At 40.4% G+C, this 27,613-nt stretch overlaps 2 protein-coding genes across 3 annotated transcripts; both read right to left on the bottom strand.

Moving 5' to 3' along the window:
- Positions 1-138: 138 nt before the first annotated feature.
- On the bottom strand, positions 139-18,598 carry Dhc93AB (Dynein heavy chain at 93AB). Its single transcript, XM_089589446.1, has 37 exons — positions 18,379-18,598; positions 16,621-16,863; positions 16,282-16,514; positions 15,944-16,209; positions 15,657-15,873; positions 15,467-15,569; positions 14,977-15,404; positions 14,654-14,895; positions 14,324-14,591; positions 13,397-14,258; positions 12,965-13,319; positions 12,437-12,708; positions 11,959-12,339; positions 11,739-11,887; positions 11,514-11,543; positions 10,779-11,024; positions 10,158-10,692; positions 9,531-10,095; positions 9,068-9,465; positions 6,961-8,956; positions 6,518-6,879; positions 5,967-6,443; positions 5,634-5,898; positions 5,209-5,558; positions 4,862-5,124; positions 4,499-4,795; positions 4,254-4,423; positions 3,882-4,185; positions 3,337-3,806; positions 2,707-3,261; positions 2,348-2,648; positions 1,991-2,272; positions 1,491-1,920; positions 1,201-1,415; positions 760-1,116; positions 529-677; positions 139-433 (listed from the first exon to the last, which is right to left on the bottom strand). The coding sequence occupies exons 1-37, from the start codon at positions 18,596-18,598 to the stop codon at positions 139-141; spliced, it is 13,551 nt and encodes a 4,516-aa protein (XP_089445572.1).
- Positions 18,599-19,646: 1,048 nt separating this feature from the next.
- Positions 19,647-27,168, bottom strand: Ask1 (apoptotic signal-regulating kinase 1). 2 transcript variants are annotated; one of them, XM_014351009.2, is made up of 21 exons: positions 26,926-27,168; positions 26,563-26,713; positions 26,085-26,491; positions 25,735-25,892; positions 25,493-25,661; positions 25,105-25,404; positions 24,608-25,024; positions 23,897-24,518; positions 23,685-23,822; positions 23,439-23,605; positions 23,254-23,349; positions 23,035-23,174; positions 22,809-22,964; positions 22,510-22,623; positions 21,950-22,056; positions 21,700-21,863; positions 21,372-21,624; positions 20,974-21,301; positions 20,784-20,898; positions 20,623-20,699; positions 19,647-20,546 (listed from the first exon to the last, which is right to left on the bottom strand). In XM_014351009.2, the coding sequence occupies exons 2-21, from the start codon at positions 26,597-26,599 to the stop codon at positions 20,489-20,491; spliced, it is 4,023 nt and encodes a 1,340-aa protein (XP_014206495.2). In that variant the 5' UTR covers positions 26,600-26,713; positions 26,926-27,168; the 3' UTR covers positions 19,647-20,488. The 2 variants fall into 2 exon arrangements, with proteins under 2 accessions (XP_014206495.2, XP_014206497.2); XM_014351011.2 differs by lacking the exon at positions 22,510-22,623.
- Positions 27,169-27,613: the final 445 nt, after the last annotated feature.

Raw genomic sequence — 27,613 nt, 5'->3', positions numbered from 1 at the left:
CTGATTTGTTGAGTATAGGTACTTTGACGATTGAAATAAGTTTTTCGACCTTTTTTCCTACTAACAAATAGTTGACACCTGATAAATTTTTATTTCCTCGACAAACATAACATTTCGACAATTCTAAATGAATATGAATCAAGTTTGAAGTAACAGTGCAACGCCAGCGAGGGTCCACTTGGCCGCCTTGTCTTTGGTTTTCAAGTTGAACGTCCAGACGTAAGTCGGACCACGCGTGCGAGTTTTGTAGACAGGGCACTCGTACATGTTGCGAAGGTCTTGTTTGTCTTGGGTGATGGCGCGGATGTTGATGACTGGCATCGCGGGAAACAGTTCCTTTGATCGGGAATCGACGATGATTCCCGCTTGAACGTCCCATCTTGCCCCTTCCATGAAAATTCCGTGAACGTAAGCTCCGTCCCGCGGCGCTGAGCTTCAAAACAAACGTGTCGTTCAATCGAAACTATTGCAAATGTCCATTACCATGGTCAAATTATCGAACTGGTTACTTCAGCTAATAGCACTTACGTGAACTCTTCTTTGGACTTTTTCGTGACGTCGCACTGCAGACACATTTTGTCCAGAGGAAGCTCGTGCCGTCGCGCAGTTGACTGCATTATGGCCGTCAGTAGAGACTGTGGATTGAAAAAACCGGCCAACCACACGGATGATGGCAACTGGAATTTATAAGTTTTTCGCGGGTCAAAAAAAAAGTCGCGTGTGAGTTGACCATATTAGCGATTAAAATGTGCCACGTACGACAAAATCCGTTGACCAAGTTTCGAGCTCGCGTATCCTCAACAACAAGTCGACGAACCAGGCATTCAACCCGAGCAGAGATGGATACGCCCTTTGTGCCCATGAAGCAGGCACTTGGTCCAAAAATAGGGCAGTTTCCAAGTTTTCCATGTCCGACGTGATTGTCAGTTCCCCTTTCAGTCCAAGATCCAACTCTCGTAGGGATCTCTTCAATTCGCCGGTCAGATAGTTCATTCTCTCGCATTCCTGGAAGGCTACGATCACGTACGGGGTTCTCTCCTCCACTTTGCCCGTGATCTCCGCCATGTTGAACTCGTCGGGAAGTTTTTCCAAAATTTCGTCCAAAATTTGCTTCACCTTTTCCAATCGGATTCATTTGCCATGTTAAAATAATAATTTAATGAATCGGCTGTATAGGTATAATCGAATCGTATATCTTACTTTTTCCTCTCTCGTTACGGTTTGTCCGCCCGAGCTTCCCGCGTCTCGAGGCTGCATTTCGAAAACAGTTCTAAACAGATTTTCCGATGTGGTTGTCAGGAAACCTATTTCTGCGTTCGGGTGCAAGCCATACAAGTAAGGAGACTCAGGGGGCAATACTTCATCGATGTACGCATGAAAGCCAGCCAAGTCGGTGTTTGGGGGCGCAGGAAAACCTTTAATTCAAAAGTTAAGTTGGTTTGTACATCAAAGTCCTTCGAATATGGTGATTTTTCAGTCGCCACACATACCTGGAGCGAGAAATAGTTCGCCGTCCACAAGATCGGGTTGCATCAGTTCTTCGAGGTAAGAAACGCATAGTTTCCTGTCCCAGTCGTCGGTTATGTGGCCACCGTACATTATTTCTCCGAAAAGGTATCTGAGATCCTCCCAAGGGATTTTCGGGCTCGCCTCCAGATAATTGTACAAGACACTCACACTGATGTTCAAGTCTCCGACGTTGAATGGGTAAATTTTATTCCAGCCTTGAGGCCCGAACTTTCTTCGTTCGGCTACGACTGCGTGAAAATAGCACAATGAAAACAGTATGACTTTGAACTCTGCCTCTTTGGTGCACATTTCCAAAGTCTCTTGGGTAAAGTTGTCCAATGCCTTGTGTAAATTCGCTTGCATTCCCGTAGGCGGTTCATTCGTTATTTTTATCGATGACTCCAAAATTCCCTTCAAACGATCAACAAATCATTACAACCTGCAGCTACACCAATGATAAAAATGTAAAGAAAAAATAAACCTGGGGGATAATGTGACCAGCTGGGGTACTTGCAGGTTCGGCGCTCATGAATACACGATAATCTGGGTGAGAGCCTTCGGCAGCTACTTCCAACTTTTTTTCCAACAAGGGCAGCCACTTTTTAACCAAATGTATGTTTTGCAAAACGACCCAATGGCCTTTCTGCGAAGCTTCGTCCATTGCACACTCGGCTACACTTTCTTGTCCTTGGCCGAGGGATACGTTGTGGAAATTTTGCGCATCAGAGGTAAATCCGAGTCGTCTTCCCAAGTCCTCGACATCCTGTGATTAATAATTTTATTCGAGTGTTACAACAAGGACCAAACTCAACTCTGCTCGATGAGGGGAACACTTTACTTTTAGTGGATTTACTCCGGGAGATAAAATGAAAAATACTGGAGTCGAGGGACTTGTTTCCTCAAAGGACTTGGAGAATTCGACGGTTCTTCCCTCGATGTATCGCGGGCCCAACTTTTCTTCTATGAAGGCGGCAATCGCGTAAGTCATCCGGTCGGGACGCAAGGCCCTCAGCATGCATAATCTTTGCAGGGCCGTTTTATTTTTCCATTCTTGTGGGAATTTTTCTCGCTCCGGGCACTCGCACTCCACCAACTTTTTCCATCGCTTCTGGGAACTCTCGATGTCCCGATCCAAATTCCTGAAAGGATTCATTGCGGCATTTGGACGGTAAAAAACCTTTTTCAAAATTAACTTACCGGAACTCGTCCCTGGAAGCTAGACTGCGAATTCCTCCCCAGCTCGAATTGGTGAGGAAATCGACTGGCGAGGTGACATGAGGTGTGATGGGGAATCGCAAGAGAAAGTCGAGTTCTGCCGACAAAATCTCTTCGCGAGCCAACAAAATCTGGAAGGTCATTTGCGACGCGAAGATGAGTTTGTCGCATTCGAAGAGGCCCCTCGACGTGTACATGAAGACAGAGTACGTGATCGATTCGATGAGACTGAGGATCCGAGCCGCGACCTCGGGCGCCGAATCGGCTTTCAGCACGGCCTTCTGGAAAACGACGCTAAACGCTTTCAAGGAAAACTGATAAATCGGATTGATGGTGTTGAGATCGTTCAAAATGAAGTAAAGCAGCGAAGCCCGTGCTGCAGCTGGCCTGTAAAGTTCGCGGGCCGCGTCTATTTCCTTCGACGTTTCCTTGGCCTCTACCACTTTCAGCTCTATTTCGGCTGCTGTTTTTTTCGTCGTTTCTAGATTTTCCACCAGCGCCGTGTCGCCCAACACGTTGCTACCCGCTGAAGACAGTCTTTAATTTTCACGAGTAAAAATTATCGGCACGTAAGGTCTTGATATTTCTAAGTAAAAATATCATAATACTCACTTGGAAAGAAGGGAATCTTCGAGGCTGTTCAATGTTATTTTGAAATCATTCTGCTGTCTGGTTAAATCGGCCTTGAGCTCCTCCAAGTCGGGTCGTTCCGCTTTGACCACTTCTGCCAAAAGCTGGTCTTCCAGACCGTCTCTGGTCACGGTAAAGTTAATCAAAGTCGTCTGGGCTTGCATTTCAGGCTTGTAGTGGGGGTTTGCCAATTTCGTGTGTAAAATCAGGTGAAAATTGGGATTGTATTCGACTTCTTTGTCGCCGATTTTCAAGGCTCGGCCTTTCTTGATCAAGTTACGCCCGAGCAAGGAATCGAGAACGGGATCGACGGATTCGCCAATATTTTCTATGAGCACGGTTGCTCCGATAGCCAGAGATTGCTCGATCACTTCCAAGTAGCCTTTTTGTCCTAGACGAATCACCCGCAAGTTTTCGCCGTATTTTTGTTTTATCCACTTGATTCCTTGGAGCTTGAAACATATTTTCGCAAGTTTTAAAACAGCTCGGGTACAAAATTATAGAGAAAAATGTTAGTTCCATAGTACTTGTGGATCTATCATCAGTGGCCATCGATCCGAATTCGTTAGTATGGTCGCATTTTCCGTTGACATCCTGTCATTGGGCAAACCTTCGTTGTTCCACTTGGCGATTTGAGTATCATCCGTCAACAAGCTGAGCGGGTCGAGGTCTTCGGTTATCGACAAAGCGGGTTCGATGCTTCGCAAAAATGGTAACCACTGTTTGCTCAAAAGGTCCAGCCGAAACTTTTTTGTGAAACATCCCACGTACGATATAAACGCAGTGATCAACAAAACGTCCCCTGGTAACGTCGAGCCTTGTTGCATGAGACTGAAATGAAGTAAAAATTTACAGTGACAAGCTGTGCGAGAGTACATTTTCACGTTGATGAAGTATACTTTGCCACTGAGTCCGCCCATCGGACGTTCTCTGAAGCTAATCCACCGACCAGTCGATTTGCCAATGAAATCGTTGCATTCGTAGCGTCAGCCTCTTGTTGGCACTTTAACTTTTCCGATGTGGCCTGCTCGAAATCCGCAGTTAACTTGGCCAATTGTTCCTCCAGGGACTAGTACTCAGAAATAGTAGTAATCATTTTATCGATGAATGAAATATTTTCAAGTTCAACAAAGCACAAACATACGCAAACTTTACGCTTGATGACACTCAATTTTTCTTGCGCCGCAGCGAGCTCAGCGTTAGCTTGAGCCAAAGCCTTTCGCTTGGGTTCGACGTCGCAAAAAACCTCATAAAATTTTATGATGTTTATGACCCAAGCGCACAAACCAGCCGCGGCTGCTGACTTTGACTTGACAAATTCGGGCTCGAACTCGGAATTCTTCAAGTACGGTTGAATGGACTTTATCACTTCGGGATGGATGTTTTCTTTATCGTAATTTATGAGCGAATCCAGGAATGCATCCACTTTTGCCATAGTTATCTAAAATGTACAATTTCACGGCGGAAAGTTGGGGAAAAGAGCTATTTTCAACCAACAATTCAATACCTTTGCTGCTTTCCAACTGCGGTCTTTCGGTACCTTTCCATTAGGTGCCAAAAGGACCATGACGGCTGCCGTGACGTTCGTCACCACGCCTGGAGGGGATCCAAAAGATTTCAACTCCGTCAAATTAGCCTTATTCAACGTGTTCAAAGCCTCTTGCGCGGCTAAGAGGGCCGGCTCGGCTTTCACCAAGTCGGCCTCACAATCTTTCTGTTTTTTCAATACTTCCTCAGCGATGATGGCTACTTTCGATTCTTCTTCATCGGCTGGCATATCGAAATTAAATTTTTCGTAAGCAACTCGAATGGTTGGGAGTAAATTCGTGTCGTAAAATGATCTTTGAAACTTACCGAGGGCCTTTTCCTTCTGCACTTTTTCAGTTTCAACTCCGACGATAGCAATGAGGGCGTCGGCTGCCTCATTTTTCTGCTGCAGCTCGACTTCCTGAACGGCCAATTTCTCCTTCAACCCGTCGACTTGAATGGCAGTCGATTTCAACTTGGCCAGGCCATTTTCCAGTCTCTCTATGCGGCTCTTGAGCTGTATCGATTTACTTTTCAAGAGCTTCGAGTACAAACTGATTTGTTCGAGAAACGATTTTGGCGTCGTGTAATTGTAACGACGCTCACTAGCCAAGTACTGCCGACTCGCCAAATTAACGGTGGTGTGCACGTGCGCCATGAACTTGGCCACCGATCCGCTGTTCAAAAAGATGGTGGTTAAAAAAGTGTTTATCGGGTGCTGGAAAAATACATGGCTGGAATAATTTGAGTACAGATAAACTTCGGGCAGTTCGTCTAGTTCTTGTAGAAACTGCTTCGACACGGAAATCAGGGCTTCCTGAGGCCACTCGTGGAACCAGTTGATAGCCGTGCAATTGATTATCGCCGGGAACTTGCGCGACCGAACTCGCAGCGTCGAACCCACCGGGGAAAAACAAAGGACCACTCTCAGTTGTCGACGTACTCTATCGATGAAAAATTTCCAGCAATTTTCCCGCGTATCCAGAATCCCCGCACCCTTGACCTCGTTGCGAACACCTAAAATTTAATCATGGAATAATTACAGCCGCAAAAAATCATTTTTATTGATTAATAATGATGCGGACCTGCAATGATGTTTTCTACTTCGTCTTCGGGGAGAAGGTCGGGTATTTCGCCCGATGCAAGCATATCATTGATAAGTACTAAGAAGTGTTCATTGGGTACTTGTGCATCCGTCATGAGGAACATGATCCCCAAGTTCTTCAGTCCTGCCTTGGAGTACAGAGCAGCGAGTTCTAACTTTAGATCCAATATGCCGTAGCCCTTGCGCAACTGAATTTGAAAAACCTCCAGGGAGCTTATGAAGGCTGCTAGACGCGATAAACTTTGTTTCCCGGAGCCCCCTACGCCCACTAGAAGTGCGCTTCCTCGGGGGGATTCGAGGATCCTATTAATCCTGCACACGTGCATCATGGCGTCTTCGAAGAGAACGAGGTTCATCGCCGAAACCAAGTCGTTGTAGCTGACGAGCGCTTCTGTCAGTAAACGGTTTAAAGTGGCCCAATCTTTTATCGGCATGTATTTTGGCTCCCCAACACCACCTGAAATTTTTTCGTAATCGATGTTACGTACCATGTAAATATTTCAATTTTTTTTCCAAGTAAATTTACATTACCTGCAAAGTGACAATAAATATTTGGTTTTTCGAAAAGAGCGCTTTCGTCGATTTCCTCGACATTTTTTTTCAACACGTCGAGTTGAAGCTTACCAAAACTTTCTATATCTTTGTCATCTGTGAGCTTATCGCCGTAAACTCGGTGAGTCTCGTGCATCCACAACCTCACGAAATCACTGGGAACTTGAAGGCACTCGTTGCCGCTAAATAAAAGCCCTTGAAAACAGTTGGAAAGATCTCGTAGATTGAAAATATAATGAAACTTGGTGGCTGTGGGAAGGAAAATTTGTGCGCATCGATGGTGTAACTGCAAAGAAGCTTGCACAATGTTACCACAAAGTTCGGTCACGCATAGTGGGAATCTTGGAAGGAAATTCGAGATTAATTGATTTTTAGATTATCTCAACGAAAAAAAAAAAATCCACGAGTCAAACATTATTTACCTGTGTTCGATGTTAGCCAAGTGTTGAGAAAGTATCGAGGCGTATATAGTAGTTAACGAATCAGTATTGGGAAAATTAATAGCAAACACTGCAAAATGTCTTTGAAGTCTTGGATTGATCGTGAATGATCCAGCTGTTGGATTCATGCAACTTACATACTGGCAATTATGGATATCCTTCAACGTCAATTTGTTTCTATCGTACCAGTGGTTATAGTCTAAATATTGTCTAATCAACGTATGCGGTTGTACCGTTCCGTATGTATCGACTTCCGGCATATTCATGTCGTCTATAAAATAAATCAATGTCTTATTTCCGGGAGGGCCGTAGTTTCGCCCTGCTTTCTTTTCCAATGGTTTTTCCAAGATTTTCTGCAACATCTCGGATGTCGTATAGAAATTGAATGGCACGTTAGCTACGGCGTAATTTTCCGATAGTTGCAAGAGTTTTTCCGTCATTAAAATAGTTTTTCCGCAACCTGCTGGTCCCACCAGCATAACAGGATGTTTTTCCGCCATCAACAAATCCAAAAAGTATCGAATTCGTATTGACTCTGCCGTGTAAACTAAAACAGCTTGCACAGGTAAATCTGGATCGAGTTCAAATTTCGGTAGACGCTCTGTCCATGGGACGAAATTTTTCGTTTCCGAATCTATGTAATAATCAAAAACCGTTCCTTGAGCAGGAAATTTGATTTGTTTGAATTCATTGACCCACCACTTGTGAAATTCGACCCTGTGATCAAGAGTTTGGTCCTGAAACATGGCAGAGCCAAAAGCCCAAATTGCAGCAAAAACAAAGTAAAGCTCGTAATGATCTTTCGTGAAATCGTTTGCAGTCAGATCTGGATTTAATAAGCAACTTAAAAGATGACAGAGCATTTCAATGTGTGCCATGTCGGCGATCGGTGTGATTTTTTTAAACCTCGTACGCAGTGTGTCCAAACACACTGGTATGTATTTGTCAAAAAGAATCACCAAATTTGATTTTTCTTGTGGCGATGTTCTAGTTTCGATCCAGCTGGTCACATACGGATTCCATCCCAAATCTTGGGGGTTTATGTACAAAATACCTGCCCTAGAAACTGTTGCTGGCGTTGCCGTGCGCAAATTAGAAATTTCAAAAAGCAACCTCATCGAAGGTGTCAGGGCGATTCTTTCGTTGCTTGCAAGAGTCAATATTTTATTATCATCCATCACAGTGTTTAACGATTCAATCCACATCGGGTCGATATCGCCATCCAAAACTATCCACTTTGGATTTTCTCCGGCTAGATTAGCTTGCTCTCTCATTATGACTGAGAACAAACCATCCTTCCATTCCCGAGTTGCGGGATTTATAACACCAAAAAGTTCATCGTTGGTTACTGCTTTTGGATTGAGATCATTGTAGATTGGTTTTCTCTTGATGTTTTGATATGTTTTAAAAAGTGTTTTCCAAACTTGAGTTTTGCCGGATCCAGCGGAACCCACAATAAACACAGAATGCCGCACTTCCAGTAGTTCTTCGAGCTGGACGACTTTGAGAATGAACCCATCTTCTGGTTGAAGCAAGAGATCCGTAGCAGCTGTTTTTACGGTTTTTTCAAATTCAACATCCCTCTTTCTGGGTACATCGAGAGCGGGAAAAAGATCGGCAATTAAGCCCATAAATACTGGTAGATCGTCCGAAACTACCTTGGGAATGTTGAAATCACGTAGTGCACGCATAAGTACTTCTTCCTCTGGTCTGCCAGGATCCCCTCGCTTCAAGCTTCCAGCCACTACTAAAACGGACTTGATAGCCCTCAAGCCCCAGTCATAGTGATCTTGCTTTGATAACAATTCTTTGCAAAGTGTGTACAAAGTTATGAACTTTCGAGCAAGTATACGGGCTTCTTGAAAACCTTCTGCCACTAACATGATTTCACAAATCAATTCGAAATCTGGTACAACCATGGCACAGGGTCGAAACAAAGCTTTTAAATTTTCAGGCAGCTCAGTTCGTCCCGCGTAACCTGGAATCAATATAAATGTATTAAAATTTTTGGTCATTACTTGAAAAAAAAAAAAATGTAAATTTTTTCACATTATCAGGGAGATAGAGTGTATAATATTCTTGGTCCAACCTGGATTCATGGTGATAAAAATTCCAACGCTATTTGTCAAAGCTATCATTTCTCCCATAAAATTGAACACCTCTTTTTTATCCTTGATAGCATCTTGAACGGATTTAACTTGCACCGCAACAACAGAAAGAACTTCGACGGATATTCTGTTGAATTCGTCAAAACACCCCCAAGCTCCAGTCTGAGCGAGTCCTTTGTAAATATTTCCGCACGATTTGTAGTCCATTTGCTCGGAACAGTTAAAAACATAAACCATTATACCAAGTGCTCTTCCAAGATCTTTCGTTGTTTCAGTTTTTCCGGTTCCCGCGGGCCCGGCTGGTCCGCCTCCCATGACCAAATGAAGAGATTGAGTTAACGTTATGTAACAACGATCTGTCAACGGTGTAATGACCAATCTGTCGAGCAATTATTTGTCAATGAAAAATTCAATCGAACCAAACAGGAGCATTGTTTGTCTTACCTCGGCGTGTTACCTAAGTATTCGTATGAATATCTAAATTGAGCGTCGCAAATATTTGCATAACAATGTTTGTCTTTGTCATCCCACCTGTGCCTCAATTGACTTTGCCACTGAAACGCTTGAGCAGTTTCCACTTTTGCTTGAACGAGTTTAGCCACGACATCTCTCGAATGCACATCGATCGTACAGATCGTCATAACTTTTTGACGTTCCTGTTTGGTGAGTTCCCCGAGTAATAAAGATATAAGCGTACTCAACTGATTAATTTGCTTCTTCAGGTAATCCTTCAGAGCATTGTCGTACCCCTCCTCGAACCTCGAAAATGCTAGATTGAGTTCGGTAGTCCACCAAATTTGAGTGCCGCATAGAGACACTTGAGCAGGATAATCTAGCAGCCACTGTTCCCGTGGCTTTTCCTCGTAAGCCGTGACGGCTTCGCTGAAATAATGCCGGATGGACACGCGCATTGCATTTTGCAGTCGATTGAGCCAAACCTCCACGGCACCGTCGCAAAACATCTCACAATTAACAAATTCAACGTATTCTCCATCTTTGGCATGCATACCTGAAAACGCATTTGCAATACATGTAATGTGGAAGTAAATTTAATGTGCAAAGGTTTTCTACCTGTGACTCGTTCTGATTTTGCATCTTTACTACTGCCATCAAACTCCAATCGCGCCATTGAATCAAACAGCTTAATCAAATGTTTCGTTACGCTCGTTGGCTGGTTACCGTTTGAAAGAATATCTAACAAATCACTGGATGAAACAAAATAAAATCTTGGGAAAGCCAATCTTTTTGTCTCTAAATACTCTGCTAACGCTTTCTCGCATAGTATCAATTCTTTTTGGAGTACATCCAAAGTGTTGACGAGGCCATCTTTGTTCGTCGCTTCCACCACGTTTGGAGTTTTTGACATTTCGTGGGTCATTTCTTTGAATTGTTGATCGATGCGATCGAATCTTTCGGAATCTACAGGCAGTTGCTTCCTTATATCTTCGGAAGACATAAAAATACTCTCTAGATGCATCCAAGTGCGCTGAACCTCAAACCATACCGTAGTTACTTGGTCAGCAATACTTAGTTTTTTCTGCCAACCGGAGACTTCTTCCAAAAAATGAGCGATGAACTTCGAAGTAATTAGATTTTGCAGTTGAACCTTAGTACAACAAGATCGAAGTTTCTTACGTGATTCCTTTTTTTTTTCGTTACTTGATAATTTTACTCAAACATATTTCTTGTTACCTGATTTTCTTCTAAAGTTTCGATCAGCTCTTCGCTAGCTCTCAATAATATTGCTCCCGTTCGAAGATGCAGTTCTTTTTCGAATTCCATCTTCGACCACGTGACGTTCAATTCGCGAAGGTATTTTTCCATTGACATTTCCTTAACAGCCTTGTCAACTATATTTTTCACTTCTTCTTCACAGTCGTGTAAGTTTAACTCCAACAAATCGGCTAATGTGGTGGAGTCGTTCATCACAAAACGGACCTGTTTCAATATTAAATACTTGTATCTCAAATTCATGTTTTGAAAATAAATCATATTTTAAGTTAAAAATGTAATCTAATTTGAATCTTTACCAAATACGTTTCATCTACGTATGTACATAGATAATTTACATGTGATACTCGATACATTCAGTGGTATAGTTTGTAAATTAACATTGGTTCAAATATCTAAGTTGATTTGTGACCAAGTGGTGAAATAAAGTGTAAAACTTATGAAAATGTGCACCTATGCTGCTGCAGTGTATTAAAAGTATCTTTTTACTTTGGTGCAGTGTGCAAATAACTAGTTTTAAAAACAATAAACTGATTCTCTCCTCATCAAAGCTTTGAAAAGCGTTTTCACTCAAGACTTTAATCTATAGTAATAATAATTTAACTATTGTAAAAAATTTCAAATCTTACTTAAAAACTATATTTTAAGAAAAATATGTATTATTGTAGAGTGCGTTTTTATATACAGTGAACTTACAGTCATTTCTGGAGTCATGTCGCCCAATTTCTGTAACATTGACAGCATATATACAGCAGTGCAACTAACATTTGTTATTCATGATCATCACGAATAAATGTCACAATGTTTACACAATAAAATAATTGCATACTATAACAAGTTCACATGAAACAAAATTTACAACAACAAAATTTTGAACATTTTAACGCAATTTTTTTATTGTACAATTTCATGTCAATATACCTTTGTACTTTTCATCAACTGTAACCAATGCCTCTCACGAATCGCAGGATTTTGAAGTTCTCCTACTGCTCTCAAAGAAGTAAGCATATTCTTAACCGTCGCTTCAAGCGACGTATAAATAGTCCAAGGCCTCATTTCTTTATCCAACCCTTTTATAAAAAAAAAAGTTTTGTAAAATTTATTCAATCAACAAACTAAATGATTGCACACAAAGACAAACCCCGAATTTCTTTTGCGAATTTCTTGCACTCTATATCCATGTTTTCCACGTCAATTTTCCGCCATGGAGTTGTTTTCCAACCTTCGATACTACTCCTGACAACGTTGACATAATCCCACAACTGCTTCAGCATCTTTGACTCTTTTCTGCATTGCTTGACTTGTTTGAACTCTGGAACAAGTAATTCGAATAACGAGCCTGACTCCTGTATATCGCGTATTTGCCTTTCCAGCATAGCTATCTCCTTGTGAGCCTCGTCAAGCTGAACGTAAGGATCCACGCACTCATATTTGAAAAATTCGTAGCGTCTAAATGCCTCTCGGTACTGAATTATTGTTGTGTCAAATGCAGATATACGACCGCGTATCCTTGATACTTCTCCTAAAAACATGATCACATTTACATATATACATTTGAAAAAAAGGTTTTCAAAGTTAATTACTTTATTCATTTAACATGAATCAACGAAAATCCTCACCTGCTTGAAGCGGAGCCACTTGTTGTTTCACAGTTAACGCTATTTTCTTGGTGTTTGTCCACTGGTCAGGCAGTTCTTGTAAGAGCACGTTGACTTCTTCCGGAATGTCTTGGTCGTAAAATTTCAACAGTTCTATTGTTTCTTGAAGCGGTTGAAACATTTCATCCGTGATAGGCTGGCGCTCCTTGACTTGCAGTAAAAAGCCCATCACACTCACTAGACCAGTATAATCTCCGGGTTGTATTTGCTGCAGTAAACCTTCATCGGCACATCTGAACGAATAATCGTGTTTTTGTTTATTAGTTATGAGTAAAAATTAAAATCTTTATACAATATACTTCTAAGACGGTTTCGTATTAACAACAAATTATTCGTGAAAAAATTTTTTTACTTTTAAGATAAATATACACTCCTACAAGAACCAAGGATTAAGTTAAAGTACATCTCTAAATTACTAGCACCCGAATAAAGGACTTGATAGAGATGCTTCGTCATATTTCGCGAGACTGCTGCTTTTTTTTTGTGTACCTAATAAATTTACTGAGATCCGATAGACTAGTCGTAACCCGTTCCACCAAATGTTTTTTGAACATGCTTGACCACTTGCAAATTGTGTTGAGAAGGGATTGTCGAAATGGCCTCAAGTCGACGGAGAACCAATTACAAAAAATCTTCAATGCGCTCATTTCCTCGACTTCCGTGTAAAGGTTTTCGTATATGTCAATTTGCTCGCGAAACTGTTCCATTTTAGGTGGACACTTTTTCGGAGCTTTGGGATCAAGAGCGGCTATCATTTCTACCTCTTCGGCCGACAATTGTTGACTGTAATCTAAAAACTGTCGCATAATCACGTCTCTGTCCTCTAACCATAAATAAGCGTAATCTGAAAATTAAAAAATTGTTGCACTGTAAACTTAGCATCGATCGTTCTACATCCATGATTTCACACGAAAATTGTACCTTCGAAAATACCACAAAAATCAGTGGCTTCTTCGATAGCTTTGCTTAGACTTGAAAGAATTTCGCTTTTCATGGCGCTTATGTCCTCGTCCTTCTCCAGCTCCTCCATGTACCCTTCTACCTGAGTCTTCAGTCTCGGCACGAGGTTTCCCATGCCAATGATGTCATTCAGTAAATTGGCGATCAACTGATCCAAGCCGTCAGGATCGTCTGGTTCCAAGGATGGAACAAAATAGAGATCGGGCTCCCTCAGCTCTAATCGAGCCTCCAATAGCGGCTCGTTCTGGTTTGACTGGTCCATATTCTCGACCAAATAACTTAGCGAGCAGCCAACAGCCTTACGAAGTGACTCTATGACAATTTTGTCGACGTAACTGACGTAACTTTGCCACGCGTCAATGTTCTCGTCCTGTATCTCGAATAATCTTTTGTTTTCCTTCAACAGCTGGAGAATTTGATCGGCAGCCCGCTGAATCTCGCCGTACCGCTTCCCAACCTTGTCCTTGCGCTCCTCCAGGGACAACAGGGTATCCTTGCGATTCTCTTTTCGTCCTATCAAAGGTATCTTTGTCCACGGCTGTAGGATATTCCTCACGCTTTCCACGTTAGTTTGCGCCAGTTTGACCCGCTTGTACAAGCTCTCCACCAAACCTCCTAGCTCCGTCATATATTCCAGCAAACCGTCCGAATTCCAGCGCAACTCTTTCTGTCCCTTTTGGAACAGCGAATCTATCCGGGATATTTCCTCTTCAATTAAATTGAATTCCACCTTGCGGCAGGTTCGGCGAATTTCGTTGTAAAAATTGATGGTTCCGCTCAACATTGTCCTGAACTTCCGGAACGTTTCCGACAACTCCGCCACCTGCGTTCGGATACGTTTAATCATCGCGTACGAGTAAAAGTGCAAAAAATCAAGTAATCAATTACTTGGAGAGCTTCCTTCGGTATGTCGTCGCCAAATGTTTGCTTCAAATATTTGACTTCTTTCAAAACAGCGTACAGCTCTGGGTCGAAAGTCAACGACAGCATCGAAACTTGGTCTCTCTTTAGCAGGGTCTTGTTCAAGCAAACCGATATCAGATCCGGTACGGTTTTCGACCACTCCACGAACAAGACCTTTTGCTTCTCGTCGATGGACTCGACCAGTTTATCGAACCGCTTCAGAATGCCCTTTGCCTCTTCGCTTTCTACGATCCTTTGGTAGGGGTAAAAAATGAAAAAACCCAACGAGCAAAACCCAATTAAAAGAACACTCACGGATGCTGCAGGGATTTGAAGGCCTGTACCGGTGTGTCGGCGCGCTGTTTGAGCATACCGAGGAACTGCAAGACACCGGCGAGCGGAGGCAGGCTGTTCATGGTGTCACAAACGCCGCGGTCGAAGAGAACCTCGATGGTGGTGAATTCCCGGTCGAGCAGCTCGAGGATGCGAAAGTAGCGATTGGTAAACTGCTTGCTGATTACCGGCCTGTCCAACATACTCCCCGCTATGTTGAGCAGCTGCAACCAGGAGGAAAATACATTGAAAGGTGGACGTACAAACGAGGATGGCTTTCAAGGGTACAAGATCTCGTTTTGAACCTTGAAGGTGCTCTCCAAATTCTCGCAATTGTCGAACGCTTGGCAGAGTATGGCCGCCAGCTTGTTGTCGAGGTCGTTGATGGATTCGTTGAATTTCCGGCAGTCCTGCACGAAGGTCTCGTCGTCCGGCTCCAGGACGTCGGTGGCGCGGGTCGAGAAGGCCGCGAACAGCTGCTGGAACTCTTTGTAGACGGTGACGATCCGCGAGCTCAGCGATCTGCCGACGATCCCGCCGATCTCGATCTTTTCCAGCTTGGAGAACTCGAGCACCGTGTCGAAGAGCCACTGAATGTCGGCCAGGCGCTTCAGAAAGGCGTTGAGCCGCCCGAAGACCGCGTTGGGGCTGAAAGTCCACGCCGGGACGTCCTCCTTGAGGCCGGGCTTGTCCTTTTGCAGATCAAATTGCCTCTTGAACTCTTCCAAAACATCTGCGCGGGAAAAAGGTACACGATTGAGCCAAAGGTAGAAGAAGGTGAAGGTGCAACGTCACCTTTCGAGCACTGGACTTGCAGGAGCGCCTCGTCGACGTCGCTCTGAAAAATGAGGGTGGGATCGAGAAATCGGCGTGCCTCCTGGATGAGGAGGTTGCATATCTGGCGAAGAATTATGATGAGCTTGGTCGAGTTCTGGTAGTACTTGGTGCTCGCCCAGGCCAGACCGAGCGAGTGGAGCAGCGTGGCCATGATCGGCTTCGCCTCGGCGAAATCCGTCTCCTCGACGGCCTTGAAGCACCTCGCGAGCGGCGCCAAGTACAGAGATATCTCCCTGGCCTCGGCCAGCGAGGACACCACGTTAGTGAAGAGCGTCTTGAAGCACGGGTAGTACGCGCTGTCGGTCTTCTCCAGAATGATGGCCATCCTCCTGACTCGGTCCTCCCGCAGCTGGTCGTAGATGTACCTGCCAACAGAGACGGACAATGCCTCACCCTGCGATTATTTAACAGCGGAAAAAGGAGTGATCGTCCCACCTCAGATTGGCCAGCCGGGCCGACCAGTACTCGAGCTCGGAGTAGGGCGTCGGGTTCTGGCCGTTGTCGAAGGCGGCGCTCGAGTCGTGGGTGACGACCTCGTTGACGAGGTAGGCCCACTTGATGACGACGCCCTCGATGGCGCTCTTGAGGTAGAGGTCGACCGCTTGGGGTCCCTCGAGGCTGACGGCTCGCTCGACCTCGGCGACCTTCTCGAGCCCGGCGGGCATCGGCAGGACCGTCCTCCCGTTCACCTGACCCTTCACCTGGAACCATCACGGATTTGTCAAAAGTACAACACATAATGTATTGTACTCGGGACGTAGGTGTGGTCTTACTTGGTACAGGGTACCGCGCAGCGAGTGCACGTGTCGCGCTAAGTCCCGGACCGCGACCTTGGGCAGGCCCCTGTGGTTCTGGGGCTTACAGAGGAGCGGCGCGAATATGTTGTCGACTATGGTGGCCAGCTCGTCGACCACTCGGTGCGAGAGATCCCCCGTTATGAGCATCGCGGCGCAAGCATCCCTGTCCTTGGGCACCACTGCGATTTGCATTTTTATCGCGTACACGCCTTTTGCGGGGCCAGAGACGAGGGGGGGAAAAACAAAAATATAGGTGGTTGGTTTTTGGCTGAGCGTGGTGTGTTTTAGTAGCATAGATAAATTGTACTCAAGTACCTTTGGTTCTCGGGCAGGGGATGGGAAAGCCGCAGGAGGGCACGAGCTGGACGTTTGGTGTCAGAACGAACAAAATCGCCGCTGGGACGGGGTTGTCCAGAAAGTCGAGGACGGCGTTGCGGTGATCCTCGGTCAGCAGCAGCCTGCCCCATTTTTCGGGTTTCAGTTTCAAGGACTTCTGGACGATAGCGCCGAGGTACTCCAGCCGACAGTCGCCCGTCGACTCCATCATCGAGTTTGCATCTGGGCGCGAAACGAATTCATACAGTGCTCGCGACCACGAAGCCGTACAATGCCATGCCGATCTTTTACGGAGATCGAGAAAGGAAAATTTGTTTTTTTTCCAATCTACGATCGATAAGGCGATGGAAATTAAATGTTAATGATAAATGAGCGACGTTTCCGTCCTATCTGCGTGTTTGATCAATGGAGAAAGTGCAGAGTTGTCCCGGTGAGGAGTGACTGCTGCATAAGGAGGATCGGCAAAATGCTCGAGGGGGGGAGGCTTCGCGAAACTGGTAGTTCCACGCCAAGCGAGCGTCATACGGTGTGCATGTGTCCCTCTGGCGCAGAGTTCGACTTGTTCGTTGGGCCATTAGTTGGTTTGCCCCTGTATTGTCACGAGAGCATCGCGCGGGGTGGAGGGAGGGAGAAAAGAGGAACATCAGGTATAGGTATTGCATATACGACGAGGAAGCCACTGCAGGGCATAAAACACGAAATACATCCTCGTATACACCGGCAATCGGTGGCTGCACACTTTGCACGCAATCCTTTGCACGCGTCGGCATATCTTCCCTATATATACTTACACAGGGTATACACGTACCTGCCTGCCTGCTTGTTTGCAACGGCATATTACCTTATATATACTCTTTGCACGGCTCAGTTACTTTTCGATCTTTAACTCCGGCGCAGCGATTTGCACGACAAACCAAGGGGACTCTCCGGCAAAGTATAACTAATGGCCATTGCGGGTCTTTTCGCTTTTCGGCCGTGTCGATTCCTACCGAGCACCTTTCTGTATCGAGTCGGAAAATCGGAATCGGTAATTTTCTCTTTTTCTTGACTGATGATTAAAGTGTACTTTAAAGACGTGTGTGACAACTTTTTTTTTCATAACTTTCTTATTTTCTTTTTTTTAGTGAATTCAATTTTTTTGCCATCTTTCAACTATAGTGCGTACATTTTTTCGTCACAAGATCCATCCAATGCATGAAAAAACATCGGAGATATGTATTTCTTGCTTTTCACGAAAAATTGGTTTTTTATTTATTAATGAATCCACTAGCGTTTTAGTCCTCCGAGTCTCTTGAGTGCTTTAATATTTTTTTATAAAACTTGGCAAAATAGTACCTATCGATTTTGTCATTATGTCATCTCGTATTTCTATATACTTTTTGTCCTTATTATGCGGACTCGGAGCTCTTTTTCTGCTTTTTTTACCATTGAATTTTCAGTAACTCCACGATATTTTATACGCGCGTAATATCCCCCTTGTTCAAGCGCAGTTTAAAAAAAAAGTAAAAATTTTTAAAATCGAAAAAATCAGAAACAAATAAAAATATTTGTTATAGTAATCAAATGGAGACATTTGTAATTCCAAAAATATGTAGTATACTTGCGATTATATACAATTCATCATTATGTACTAAAATTAATCCTCAAAACATACGTAATGACACTGCGCACCATCAAACGTGAGCTTCGATTTTTAGTTTTTATTTAAAGCCGATTCGCATCGAACAAATGCCGTACCTGCGGACATTTTAACCAGACTGGCATCCTCGTTCTCGGCGTCCTCCTCGTCCAAGGAATCCCCCCGTGAATCGATCATCGATTGCAACAGCTTCTGGAACTCCTCGAGCTCCTCGTTATCCCCATTGTTGAGCTGAAGCTGCATCTGGTCCACTTCCTCGTGCACCATCATCATCGTCCCCGTTTCGTCGCTGTCTCCGCTACTCTCAAAGTCCGACATCTCGCGATTTTCACCCTCGCGGTTCGAGTCAAGGGTTCATCTTTTACATACCAGAACAGAATCCTTTGTTAATAACATTTTTCATCATCCAAATTGGCCTAATATTTTGGCTTCCCCGTAAAAGTATGCTGAACATCGGTAAAAAATTAAAATGAGCTCAATATAATGGCAATTTCAATGCATAAAATCATCTAGATACCAAGTATTTATTTCACTTGTTTGAAAAATTTTTAAAACTCTTGGAATGAACAAAAGAAAAAAAAATTGAAATCTTGATTTTCATTCGTGAAGTAAAAATATTTTCAACAAAGTTGATCGTGACACTTGGATTGCTTAAACTTCAATATTGGCGCTTCTAAAGCTATACGGTCCTAGCAACGGTTACCTTGAAGTTGTTTGACAGAAATTCCATTAAATATCTTAATAGGCATGCATTCTTAATTCGTTAATGCACTTAAACTTTGATCACTGAACTTTAAAATAATGCAATATTTTTAATTACTGAATCGTTTGATTGTCAATCATAATTTTTTTTTTTTTTTTGACAAATTTCTTAAATGACGATATTTGTATCAAAATTTCTATGGCTACAAACATCGTACCCAAAATATTTCCCTAGAACTTGGAAGTTTCGAAACTGCATCAAACTTCGGTCTCCCTCAAAGTTGTATTCGTTATCTTTTGACTCTCGTAAAAACTGATGCACTGAAATTCTCGTTTACCCTCAACAATAAAATAGTCAATAATGAAACAATACGGATTTCGAGACAATTTTTTGGTTCTTGTAAATTGTAACAACATTTCAAAAATACGTTCGAAAAATATAAACTCGGTAGCGTTTCTAAGCCACGAACTTTCCAAATAACTCTGACCCGTGCGTAGTAACGTAAGTAACAATGCGTTTGTTTCCCAGATTTTAGCCACCTCAAAGTGATTAAATACGTATACCTATACCTGTAAATTTGACGCACTCGCACTTTACGTGGCGGGGCTTACAAAAAGGTTGAATCTTGAAATGGGAATACTTAGGTGATAAAGAAATAGATAATTATAGAGTTAATTGTTTTTATTGCTCATCAATCAACATGTTCTTCGGCTAGTTTTTCTTGGTAGAAACAAATACAAGTAATTTTGTTAGATATACATACATTTTACATTTGATTTTTTTTTTTTTTTTTTCAATGAAAACTTTATTTTTTCACAGGTTTTTTTGCGAAAGTTACAATGTATATTTGATCAGGCACTTCGTTTGGTCAGTACATAGAATAAATATTTGTTGCGTAAAACAAAGTTCGCATCAACTCGTTTGCGGCGGTGGGACTAAATGTTACTTATACAAAAATATTATATACTTAATATTAAAATGTTAGTTTTAAAAAATTCATCAGTTTTTTTATTCCCAACCTATAACAGAGTAAGGCAATTGTAATTGTTATCAAGATCAAAATCAGTTAAAAATATTCCAAAATTAATTGCTTTATCGGATATATATTAACAATTTAATAAAAGATAAATCATTTACAATACTGTTTCAACTCGTTTAAATATAATTTAAAAACACAACTAGCATTAAAATAAGCATTCAATGGTTTAAGCATGAGACGTTTCTCATCGATGGAAGACACGTTTTAAAATCGTATTAGATTAAAATATTGTATAAAAAATAGAATTGCTCGATGGAGTACAACTATTGTGCAAAAATTCAACAGCTGTTGGTAAAATGGGAACAACTTGTTTATTAAAATATATATTATCAAAGAAATAATTTTTGTGAAAATTTTGTGAATATAAATTAATTCTTCCTTTGTTATCGCTATTTACGTTAGTACAGTTATACTGTTAAGGCATTTTTGTCGTCGTTACAACGAAAACGTTTGTTGCTCTGCTTGATTATATACTGTCTCGATGTTTTAATATAGCTCTCCATATCCTTAACTCGATACCACCCCTGAAATATAAAAAAAAAAAATTATAAAAACCAATAATATAACCATGAGGAAAAATTGAAGCTGAGGTCCACATACTTTAAATTAAGCCTGCGTAAATCTTCTCTAGTAACGTAGTCTAGTACGTCCTCTAAGCTGTATTCTTCCTCAATAAACTAAGATATAAAATTTAAATATGTTAGATAAAACAGCATTAAAAACCATCACACAAAGAAATGTAAAAAATGTAATTTATTTACCCTTCCGATTGTTTCAGTATCTACGTTCAAGTTTTGTAACCAACGTATCAATTCTGCATTTGCTGTTGACACAGACTCACACTCATCACGGTCTGTTACACTAATTTGAGGAATTCTGTAAAATAACGATTAATGTAAGAATAACCAAGTAAAGTCGTAAAAAATATACTCTACCATCAATTTCACATACGTAATGGGTTTTTTAACAATTTTGTGGTTGATACTTTGACACAATTGAGTGAGACTTTTTATTTGTGCATTTTGTTCATCCAACGCTTGACTCAAGAGAGTTTGATAAGATCTTTGGCTCTCGAGTAGTTCGTGCAAGAGCTTCATGTTTTCGTCTTTGATCGATCCCATTTGATCGTGATATTCGTGCAAAAATTTATGCTCCTCAGAATCACCGGTTTTTTGCGATTTCACGGAATTAACTGTGGAAATTCCAGATGTCGATCCATCTTCTATTCCTTCAGCGGCTAGCTGACCTCTTTCTTGACCGAGCAAATTTGCTCCTAATTCTGTAACAATATACTCATCATTACTCTTCTTCAAATGGTTTCTACATGAACAACTTTATTTTTACTCAACCGCTAATAGCAGTTTGAACTGTATTTTTCAACAAATTATCCAAGGTAAACATCCAATGAGGTTTTATGCTGTGCATGCGAAGCACTTCATTAACTGTACTGTGAAATAAGTATATGGCAAAATGTAATTGAATCAGTGATGGTGACTCAAAGCCCAGTTCTTCTTTTAATTTACTTATGACTACAGTTATTATTTGTCGATTTTGTTCTGTTATAAAGTCTTTTAAAGCTCTCAACAAGGTCTCCAAGTGATACTAAAAAATAAATCACGTGAAAATGTTGCATTATCAAAGAACACTTATTCGAATTCATCAGATAAGTCAATGTACCATTTCTAACACGGTCTTTTGTCCTACTTCGGCCTGAATTTTTCTCATCCACAGCGAACAAATTTTAGCTTCATCTTGACTCAAAACACGTGTAAGCGTTACTCGTCGCTGACCATCTTTCTTAAGTAAGTAAAAACCTTCTTGATCTTCTCCACTTTTTTGACCTGTTTTAGATTTTAAAAGTTTATAATTAAAAAAAAAATCTTTTTCATAGTACTTGAATTAAAAAATTAAAAATCAACTATTTTACCAGTTATTTCAACCTCCGGCGATAAAAGCCCTCCAGATGAGCTTCTCCTTGTTGAAGACTCTGATTCACTCATATCTATCACTGGCGTCGTATCGATTATGCTGGGGCTAAACAAAATAAATAGTTTTATATACGTATATTTTAATCCAACAGAAAAAATTTAATATCTTTTTACTACTATTTATTGACTTTTTTCGAAATAATGAATGATTTTGCATTATTTCTATTAGATAAATTTCAGAACAAATATAATAAATGTATAAACAAGTCATAAAGTAGCCATTGTTAAGGTTATTTTATCAGCCACAGATAATTTTTTCAAATACACTGATCACAAAAATTCAATTTTGCGAATTTTGTAAAAAAAAAAAATAATAATAATAAATAAATAAATAAAGGCCAAACTACAGTTTTAGCAGTAAATGAAATTTAAATAAGAGAAGCAAAAGCTATTCAAATTTATCACACAGAAGGCATGCACTACAATAGTAATTTTTCTAATGTAAGGTTCGGAACGTTTATAAATTTTAATTTTCTTCACATTTCTTTTTGCATTTTACCTGTTTGACGAAACATATGGATTTGCGGTTGGCATACTGATAGGAGAAAGAAGACGAGCCTGACTACGCTCCTTTAATCGATACGATTTTGTTTGTCCTCCATTGTGTGAAACGCTTTAATTTAAAGCAATTGAAAAAATATACCATAAAATCAAAATAAACTGTGCACTGCTTCAATTAGTGTTAATAAGCTTTTTCATGTAAAACAATGATAACATCTAAAGCTCAACAATAAGTGAAATATGCTCTGAATTATGCAAAACATGATGCAGCAACAAAAGCTATGTAATTTAAATTACCACTCGTCCGATTGAGAAGCCAACATCGGGGTTTGGGTGACTATGTGATTATTGTTTGTTTTATCATTTTTCACGAGTTTCTCCACTTTCTCGGCAGGTACTGATATACTGCGACTAAAGTCAGGAGGAGCAGCGAGCCTCGATTTTTTCTTTTTTCTAAAAAGCAATTGAAATTGTTATGGTTCAGGTAAATGGTTAACCGAAGTTTTCTAAAATTTTTCCTTACTCTGACAAAAACTGATCTTCCAGCAACTCAGCTGCTGTTGCTCGGATATCAGGGTTAGCTTCAAAACAACGTAAATTGAAGTTTTTGGCCTTTTCTGACAACTCTGGTGGAATCTCTGGATGAATTTTATAGTATCCGACCTAAATACGTATTAAATCTTACATTTGTGCACTTTAAAAATTTTTGATTCAATCAGAGATATGTACTTTGTTTTTATACCTTAAAAACAGCAGCCTGAGGAGAACCTAATTCTATGAACGGTGGTTTACCAGTTGCCATCTCGACAATGGTACATCCAAGAGACCATATATCAGCCTATGTAATTAATGTGAATGAGCGTGTTTATGATGATGATTAATTTATGTATGTAATGAGAATGAAAAAGAAATTAAAAGTAGACTCACTGGAGCTCCATAACCACGCTGACCTTTGTCGATAACTTCTGGAGCCATATACTGTAAAGTACCAGCAAACGTCTCTGTGCTTGGACATAAGCCAGCCAATCTCTTGGACATACCAAAATCCGAGATTTTAACAATTCCACTGTAAGTATTTACCAGCACATTATCACCTAAAATATCAGAGAAAAGTAGTTGTTAGCTTTACATTTATTATACTTTAAAAAGATAAACAGAACAATTTGTAAGGACCTTTTATATCTCTATGAACAATATTTTGATCGTGTAAATACTTCAAGCCTTCTAAAATTTGTTTCGTGTAGTAAGAGATCGTCGATTCGTTTTGTTTCAATGGGCCCCATTTAGATCTGAGTAAGGCTGATAAGCTTCCTGTGAGTAGAAAAAATGAGAGTTATTACGTTTTTCTGATTTTGACATTAAGCTAAAACTACTCGCTTGTATACCTCCAGGAACCTGCTCCATGAAAATTTTGAAGAAGCCATCCTCGCTGACGGAACCCAAATATTGAACAATATTCCTGTGTCGAAGTTGACTATGCAGTTTTATTTCTTCATGCAGGGGCTGCACATCGCCAAGGTTTCTCTCACGTATTTCCTTTACGGCAATTCTTATTTGCGTATTTAAATCACGAGCAGCATAAACAACGCCAAATGTACCCTTGCCAAGAATAACACGTTTATTCTGCTCATCTAGTTCATACTCAAACTTGACCTTTGACGAATCGTCGGCCATATAAGCGTCTAAATCAGTGACCATTCCTTCTTGATCCGCCGTCATTTCTAAGATGAGATCGTGGAATCTTTTTCTAGAGGCCATCGATGGTAAATATATTTGAAAATCGTCGCTATTTTGATGAACGTATAAAAATAAACATCTTTCGTCTCTTTTGTAAAAACTAACACTACGTATCATGTTGGCACTGAACAACCAACTATGAACGTGCTTGCAATTTTTCTGTTCAGTCTCAAGGCACAAATTTGAAATCTGTATTGACTTTTCTTCAGCTCCAAGATTCACAATTATGTAACTTGGCAACAAAATTTTCGTTGGTTCTAATATCAATACCTAATTTTAGACAAAGAAAAATCATTAGTCACAACATGTTACCAATAAGTTTCAAGATAAGCTCCACTAAAATCAATTCAAATACTTACAGGAAATCGAATGGTATCCTGAACATCTGTTTTTATTGCTTCGACAAAATATTCCATCCAAAAGGCAAAAAATTGCTCTTCTGGATGAGTTTCGGTATCATCGTTATTTTTTTTGCGAAATCGATCAATGAGCGTTATATTACCAATTGTAGACTTCAGGTACCAATTTGGTGGTTTTAACCTGAACATGCACTCGGCGGCCTTTAAAGCTTTTGTATAATCTTCGGCGAGAACACTTATTTCGAAGAATGTCGCTACATCCCAGTAATCTTTCAAACTTGATAAACTTCCCTTTTTTCCAATCAAGTTATTTAGAACCATGCCAATGTGCTGAAGTTCTTCGCTTTTTGAAAATTCATTGCCTGCAATTACTAAGAGAGTGGCCAAATTTATTCCAGCATATTCGTTGGGTTGAACCTTAAATAGGAAATGAGAAAAGATCAAACCTATTGCAAAAATATAAATAAGATCAAAATAAAAAACATTAATTTTTATACCTCAAAACCTTTTCTGTACCAATATATAGCGTTATTCAAACTTTCTTGATCCGTGTGACGGCTTTCAACAAATATATCCTTGTATATTCTGCCACACAAGCATAACATGTCGGGAACACAATTTTCTTTCTTCTTTAAAGCTTCTTCAATAACCTTCAAAGCTTTTTCTCGGTCACCTTCTTTTTGTCTACGATTTAAAGCAAACGCATATAAAAAACAAATTGCGGGAGTATTTATTGAATTCTTGTGATTTGGTACTGTTTTCAAATCATCAACGAGTTGAACCATGGCGTTGTAATCCTGAAAAATATCGTAGTACAGATAATGTTTTTTCGTTAATTATTTTTTTTTTGAGGAAGCTAAACGAATTATAATAATTTGTAAGTACCTGTACATCTCGAAAAGACATTAAAACGTTAAGAACAACTTCTCCTGATAAAACATGGGGATCATCCAACCTCGTTCGAAGTTTATGTAAAGCTTGTGATAACTCTTCACCACTAAGAGATTCACGCGCTTTACGTAAATCTATTAAAAATTTTTCTTTCATATGTGCCCTTAAAGTTTTTAATCATTTTTAAAAATTAAGTTAGCTAAAATATTTTTTATAAATTTCTAATCGTTTCTTACTTTGTCTGCACTTCTACCTCTTCATACAGTTTTTTAAGTCTATGGCTCAGATCCATGATTTCTTCATTGACACCTTTAGGAGAACTCGGTGGTATAGATGTTGTGACATCACCATCAGTATATTTGTACGGAATAAACACATAGCTACCGCAAGATAGCTGAAACATGCAATTTTCAAAATTATTATTTATATACAATTGATGAAAATATTTAGGCAATGTATAATGACAACAGAAACTTTTTTTAAAGGTAAGTATTAAATATACTGAAAAACATTAGTTTCCATCAATTATGCTCAAAATGCTTTGCAGTGCATACAATGCTACAAAAAAATTATTCTGTTCAATTACCTTTAATCTTATTGTTGCTTCAGAGTCAACGTCATTGACCAATAATATGTTTTCTTTCATTCCAAAACTTTCACGTACTCCTAAATGATAAAACAAAGCAGATTGCTGCAACTGTACACTTAAATCCACTAATGCAACGTCTGCATTGTAAAAAGTATCCAATGCATTTGTTTCTCCAAAATCTAACTTTTCAAATTGTATGTGGTGTAGTTTATTATTGTAACCACAGGCGTCCTTTATTTCTTCAAAGGCTTTCTTTCTCTGAGCCAGATGCTCTGGTTGGTGGAGATCTATAATACATGCTATGTCCATCTTAGGCTTGATTAGGATAGTAGTATTTTCTGAAAGATCACTGTATGTCCCAATGCTATCTGTTCCTGATGCTCCGTCAATCAATCCTGGCAGACCTGGTGTTTAAACAGAGTATGAGTAAATTAAATGAAATGCACATTGCACTGCTTGTCAGGTCACAGCTTACAAGTAAAATCGGCAATTTTTCCACAGGTAGACGGCATCTCGATTTAATTTGTTAGTGTGTAAGTATTAGGGAAAAAGGCCATTAAAATGTGGTGGGATAAACTTTTAGTTGTAACATGCTCTGTTCACTCATCGTCAGAATGTCACTACACCTGAAAGAAACAACTTCATTTGAACTGTTCCAGATATATGGAGGAATTTTATTTTTAGTTGAACTTTTTGTAGATTTAATGTGATTTACCTCAAAACACAAAAAATAAAAGTGAAAATTGGTAGGTGCACTCTAAATCATAAATATTAGAATTGCAGCACTGAGGTTGATTATCACAGTTTTTAACATATTACGATTGATAGGTATACTTACGTTGAGGTTGCTTTCTATCCGCAAGTGGAAATACTACTTTGTTGTTGTCAACGATGCAACTCGACGAGAAGTTTAAATGTAAGGAAAGAGAGAGTGGAGAAAAGCAAAACCTTTTACAAGTAAGCACTTATACTCTGGAGTTCGACGTGAACTTTCATTCATCTAATCTTGAAAGAGACAGAGTGTTATATACTTTACGAGTGTTAAACTGCGGAATTACGTCAATGGAGATTGAAGAGAGAAGCACAAACAGATGCTGCACGACAATAACAACACGATCTCTGATGACTCTGATGGTATGTCGAGTGTTTTTCGCTCTATACCTAATGTAGATAACAAAAATGAAAATGTTACGTATCAGTCGGTAACATCCATTTGCGCCAGATCCCCCAGCAGCTGTATTAGCGCACTTATGCGAAAATGAAGCATACAGATCAAATCTTAATTACTAAATATTATTGTAACGTGTGTTTTTTATTGTAAAATGCGTTGGACAGTTAAATATTTTAAATGATTAAAAATTGATACATGTCGGTAAGTAGGCACACTACTATTGCTGCAGATGCTGATGCACCTATATACTCATTCGAGGTGTGTGTTATTGTTATTGCCTCAATTGTCTACTGCTTCTCAATATAAACACAATGTGTATATGTGCTTACTCCTTATGCTATTAACGAGAATACAA

Source organism: Copidosoma floridanum, unplaced genomic scaffold (genome assembly GCF_036245765.1).
Source record: "Copidosoma floridanum isolate Cflo_tuat_1 unplaced genomic scaffold, Cflo_Japanese_pri ptg000009l, whole genome shotgun sequence".
Classification (NCBI taxonomy): domain Eukaryota; kingdom Metazoa; phylum Arthropoda; class Insecta; order Hymenoptera; family Encyrtidae; genus Copidosoma; species Copidosoma floridanum.
Note: the sequence above shows the minus strand (reverse complement) of the source record. Positions and strands in the feature narration are given on the sequence as shown.

What these genes read in the sequence shown, in the direction of transcription:
- Dhc93AB (XM_089589446.1), bottom strand. Translation starts at nt 18,598, where the DNA reads ATGTCGGACTTTGAGAGTAGCGGAGACAGCGACGAAACGGGGACGATG. An exon ending in CACTGATGATAGATCCACAA is followed by an intron (nt 3,807 to 3,881) that starts GTACTATGGAAC and finishes ATATGTTTCAAG; the next exon opens with CTCCAAGGAATCAAGTGGAT. An exon ending in CTTGGTCAACGGATTTTGTC is followed by an intron (nt 678 to 759) that starts GTACGTGGCACA and finishes TATAAATTCCAG; the next exon opens with TTGCCATCATCCGTGTGGTT.
- Ask1 (XM_014351009.2), bottom strand. Translation starts at nt 26,599, where the DNA reads ATGCCGTCTACCTGTGGAAAAATTGCCGATTTTACTT. An exon ending in GCTTCTCAATCGGACGAGTG is followed by an intron (nt 22,624 to 22,808) that starts GTAATTTAAATT and finishes TTTAAATTAAAG; the next exon opens with CGTTTCACACAATGGAGGAC. An exon ending in ATTGTTAAAAAACCCATTAC is followed by an intron (nt 20,899 to 20,973) that starts GTATGTGAAATT and finishes GTTATTTTACAG; the next exon opens with AATTCCTCAAATTAGTGTAA.